The sequence below is a fragment of the Daktulosphaira vitifoliae genome, unplaced genomic scaffold (genome assembly GCF_025091365.1).
Source record: "Daktulosphaira vitifoliae isolate Bord-2020 unplaced genomic scaffold, ASM2509136v1 Scaffold_746, whole genome shotgun sequence".
In the NCBI taxonomy this organism is placed as follows: domain Eukaryota; kingdom Metazoa; phylum Arthropoda; class Insecta; order Hemiptera; family Phylloxeridae; genus Daktulosphaira; species Daktulosphaira vitifoliae.
Genome location: NW_026100309.1, coordinates 1 through 5,189, shown reverse-complemented (window position 1 = coordinate 5,189; position 5,189 = coordinate 1). Strand labels below are relative to the sequence as shown.

At 26.6% G+C, this 5,189-nt stretch overlaps 1 protein-coding gene across 1 annotated transcript; it reads left to right on the top strand.

The window, feature by feature from the left end:
* The first annotated feature begins 1,089 nt into the window (after positions 1–1,089).
* Positions 1,090–3,300, top strand: LOC126909639 (uncharacterized). The gene is made up of 5 exons (XM_050692076.1): positions 1,090–1,555; positions 1,809–1,944; positions 2,077–2,229; positions 2,451–2,567; positions 2,836–3,300. Exons 1-5 carry the CDS (start codon positions 1,458–1,460, stop codon positions 3,025–3,027), a joined length of 696 nt encoding a protein of 231 aa, XP_050548033.1. The 5' UTR covers positions 1,090–1,457; the 3' UTR covers positions 3,028–3,300.
* The last annotated feature ends 1,889 nt before the right edge of the window (positions 3,301–5,189 follow it).

Genomic DNA, 5,189 nt, shown 5'->3' with positions numbered 1-5,189 from the left:
GGAAACAGCATTTTTTAAACGGCCTCCTACGCGTAAAACACCATTTTCATCCATGTAAGGTCTAAGACGAAATAATGGACTATNTTCATCCATGTAAGGTCTAAGACGAAATAATGGACTATTAGAAGAAACAAAAGGCGTAGGGTGAATTAAATTTTTTATTTCAGAAGAAAAATAATCATTTTGTACATGCTTTATCAGTCTTATGTTCGCCTGACTTAATTCACTGACCTCTAAAGAGGCTATTTTTCGATCCGATTTACGTCCGGCATTATAAATAAAACGATAGCAATACGAGATAACACGCAATATTTTCTGATAATTTGAGCATCTATAAAATAAGAGAAAATTGTCTTGTGTTGTATTCGCGACTAAGTTAATAGAATTATAATTTTCAGTACACTTGAATTCAGGTAAAATTAAATTACTTATTGTCTCTGCCGTGGTTTGACATTCCTCACAATTCTTTTGTAACTACTGTGGCCCTGACCACCATAAGGACGACTTAGACAATTCTTCGGAATAAGAACCACGAGATTTTTCATCCGCAGGATTAACTTGCGATTTCACGTGCGCCCACTCGGCTCTTGAAGTTATTTCCTGTATTCCGCCAACCCTATGAACGACAAAAGTTTTCCATTTAGCGGAAAATGATGAAATCCAGGCGAGAACAATATTTGAATCAGTATACAAAAATCGTTTACAATAAGCTATTTGAACATTTTTAACCACCTTTTGCGCCAATCGCGCAAGTAAAAGTGCCGCACATAATTCGAGGCGTGTTAAAGACACTGTTTTTATAGGAGCTACCTTAGACTTCGCACAAATAAGACGGACAATATGTTGGCCTTGTTCATTAGTGGTGCATAAATATAACGCTGCTCCATACGCACGAATGGAACTGTTTGAGATGTGGCCCGAAGGAGACAGAATTAAAGTTAAGTTTGAAGGCGAAATAGGGTAGAAGATTGTGACCAACTCTTAAGCGGGAAAAATCAACAATAGATTGCCTCAAACTTTGTTAAATTGTACCGATCAATCACTCCATATCCCTCAAATCTTCCCTGGTCTAATCGTCTTGATCTCCCCCGCAAATCTAATTTGGATTAAAATATTAAAATTAAAATTATTATATTCTAAAATATTTATTCATATTTATTGTTATTTTATGATAATTTAAATAAATTATTTACAATAGTTGTGTTTTTAGCTTACATTCAGATATATTTTTTTTAATGTGTATTAAATTATTTTATATTAAAGCCTTTACTATTAATTATAATCGAGAAATATTATATTTACATTTGATAAACATCGAGAAATCAATTATATCATCTTATTTAGTCATATATTATGTTGCCATAGTGATTAACAATTAGTAAACTTTAATAAATTTCATTGAACAAATTAAACAATAAAAGTTAAATAAAGCTAAGATTTCTCATTAAATATTTATCATGGAAGGTGACTCAATATATGAAATAAATCATGAAGAACTACCTCAAGATAGTATCGACACATATATTAAAGATCTTGAAGATATTATTCAAGAAAAGTAAATTGTTTTATTTTTATATATTATGTTACTTATAATATGTTTTGCGAGGCAATAAAATTTTATTTTTAATAATACTTGGCAATAAAAAAAATAATTCAGAAAATTTATTCAAAATAATTCTCTGTTTATGTTTAAAAGCTAAAGTTATTCATTTCATTAAATAAATTTATAGAATAAAAATATTGCCATATATTTACTATCAATTCATATAAATTGATTGTCTCAATTATTTAAAATTAATATTTTTTAGTGAATTACCCAATAATTCTCCTAATTGGATAGTTGCTTCATTAGATGATGTTTTTATGTGGATACAAAAACATTTAAACAGATTTTTCAAATCTGATCAAATTTTGTCAACTAAACAGCTTAAAAAACAAATAAAAGTAGGCATCTAATAAATTTTTTTAAAGTTACTATAACAAATTAATATTATTATAAATTATATAAAAACAATGAGGTATACTGAAAATTGTTATTTGTATCTTCGTGCACTAATTAATTTACATTAACTTTAGATCACTAAATTAAATGATATGATAAACCATCTTAAAAATATACATTCAACTTATGAATACAAATTGGAAAAAAAAGAAAACTTTTATCAAAATGCAATTAAAAGCTTAGAGTCAAAAATTTCAAAAATGCTTGAAGATAATAGAAAATTACAGGTAAATTATTTAAAATGAAACTTTATAAAAAAGTGTAATTAAAAATCATGTAGCTGTATTTCTTAATAGTATTTATTTATTTGTTAAGCTTGAAACAGCAATAAAATATCTCATATATAGATATTAGAAGATAAAATACACTAATATGTACACAACAATAAATATATGAATTAAATTTTTTTAATAATAAAAATTATAATTATACAAAAAAAAAATTTCAGGATTCTGTGAAATCATATTCAACCCATGCTACAATGGAGCTAGAAAAAATGAATGTTGTAATAAAAGAAATGGAAATAGATACTAAATTTAAGAAAAATCAAAAGATGCTACAAAAAGTTAGTATTTTTTTTAAAATAAATAATAGGTTTTACAATAATTTTTAGGAGTTTGTACCAATAATTGAATAATAATATTTTTTAAATTATTCTTAAATGAATTGTATTACAATTTATAAATTATGTATACTTATATTATAACTTATATATAAATATTTTTTTACTAATATGTTTAACATATTATTTATTAACAAAAGATAAAAATAATGAGGTATACTGAAAATTGTTATTTGTATCTTCGTGCATTAAGTACTTACATTAACTTTAGATCACTAAATCAAATGGTTTCATAAACCATCTTAAAAATATGCTGTCAACATATGAATCCGAAGTGGAAGAAAAAGAAAACATTTATATAAATACAATAAAAAGATTTGAGTCAAAAAGTGTAAAACTCGTTGAAGAGAATGTGAACTTACTGGTAAATTATTTAAAATTAATCCTTATAATAAAGGTGTAATTAAAAATCATGTAGCTGTATTTCTTAATAGAATTCATTTATTTATTGTCATACGTTGGTATTGCCACAATGTAGACACAAAAGTTTTACACAAATCAATTATTGTTATATATATATATATATATATATCGACGACGAGTTCGTCTTTCAAGATCTTCTCGTGTCCTCCCGTTGGATAAACTGATCATACCCAATCCCTCAAATTAGTGAACTACCAAAGGGGTAGAAGTTATCACATCATTTCAATAATTTTTTTTATAAATATATCTATATATATATTTTTTTTTATTCAACTCTTTAATTATGTATATAGTTTTTTTTTTATGCAAATGCCTATGTGTCTAGACAAACAAGGTAATAAAAGTTTTTTTTTTTTTTATTATGATACTTAGTAGCATACTATTATATAAGGATTTTTCCTTTATAATGGAATGAGTATTAGTTTGTGTGTTGTACCAGAGTTCAGTTTTTTTTTTCCAAAAAGAAATAAAAAAAAAATAATATTAAAGTTTATATCCCAGTATTTTTAACTCTACTTATGATTTATATAGCCCTCTAATTTACATATCTTCTTTGTTGTTGATTACTGTTGTTGCTTTTATACTTTGTTGAATGGCTTCTTGTTCTTTACGGTTAATTTCTAGTTCGCATAATAGTCTTTTCACTTGTTTTGCTAATTTTTTTGTCTGATTTCTTTGTTTGTGAGTGGGTCATTTCCTCTTGGGTTTTGTTGATTTGTATAAGCTTCTTTCGATTTCTGGTTTTTGTTTTATTGACAGATACCTCACATTAGCGGGCTGTGTCATTTTCTGTTAAGTGTTTGAGTGTATAATTATAATAAACTTCTAATTTTATTATTTGATCTTTGTATAAACTACCTGATATGGCCCCACTTACTAAGACAATGTCATATCTTCTAAACATTCCAAATTCAAAATCTATAATATAAAATTTGTAATTCTTGTCCATATTGTAAAAAGTTGTAGTAAAAGTATAAAAGAGTCTGTCGAAAGTTATAAGTTAGATTAACGAGTTTTACCTGTGAAAAATAAAATTTATTAGCTTAAATTAATGTTAGTGTAGTTTGTATGTTTCATGTGAGCAATAAGTTAATATATGATAAGTATTTAGAATTGTCTTCTTAGAACTGGAAGTGGCACTAAAATCATATCCATTCTTATTATTACAGGATATATTTTGCAACACATGAAAATTATGACCAGTGATAATATTGTCAGCCATGATAAATATATTATATCCCCAAGAAATTCAACTATAAAAGGTTGTGATATTTGTTCTAAAATGATGTCATTAAAGTACTTCTCTGAATTTGGTATTTGTTTTGTAATGTGAAAATTTGGTATTTTATTTACCCAGTCTCTGTCTAAAATATCTGTTAAGTTTGCAAAATATATTTTTCACTCTGTATCTCATGCTGTATTTTAAGTGACTGTATATAAGTCCATGATATCGGAATTACACGTCTAATTAAAAATTTTCCTATATTATTTATTTTGCATGGGTACAATTTGGGTATGAGTATGTCATCATTTTTTTAATAATTCTTGATTACATGGTGAGGTTAGTTTTATTAGACCAGGGTAGTTGTAATTGAGTATTAAGTTATTTAGAGTAGTGTTATTAGTGATAAATGTTCGAATGTTTAAAGTTGGGAGACAGTTAGTTATTGCAAATGTATTTATTCATATTTGTTTAATTATTATAGATTCGTCTTCTTGTTAATTAAAACACTGTAAATAACAATATTTATTTATTTATTAAGTGGTAAATTTTTGAANTTTATTTAGTTTATTAAGTGGTAAATTTTTGAAAATAGCTTCTACGAATTTTGGTGTTAAAGTAATATCAGTTGAAAATTTTGGAATGAAACAAAGTACTATACGGGAGGATCGCAATCTCTCAAGGATAGACCTGATATTAAATGGTGTTCTTTGTTAACATAATTGACTGCGATATAAGTTTTTTCTGAATAGATAAGACATATAGAATCGTTAAATTTGAAATGAGTAGTAGGGTAAAATAGAGAGTTCTGGTTCCCCCCCGCTTCACCCACCCACCCTATACCACCGTTGTATATGGGAAGAGGGGTGGAGGGGGAGTAAATCCAACGTAAACTAACATAATGCAATGGGAGGGGGAAC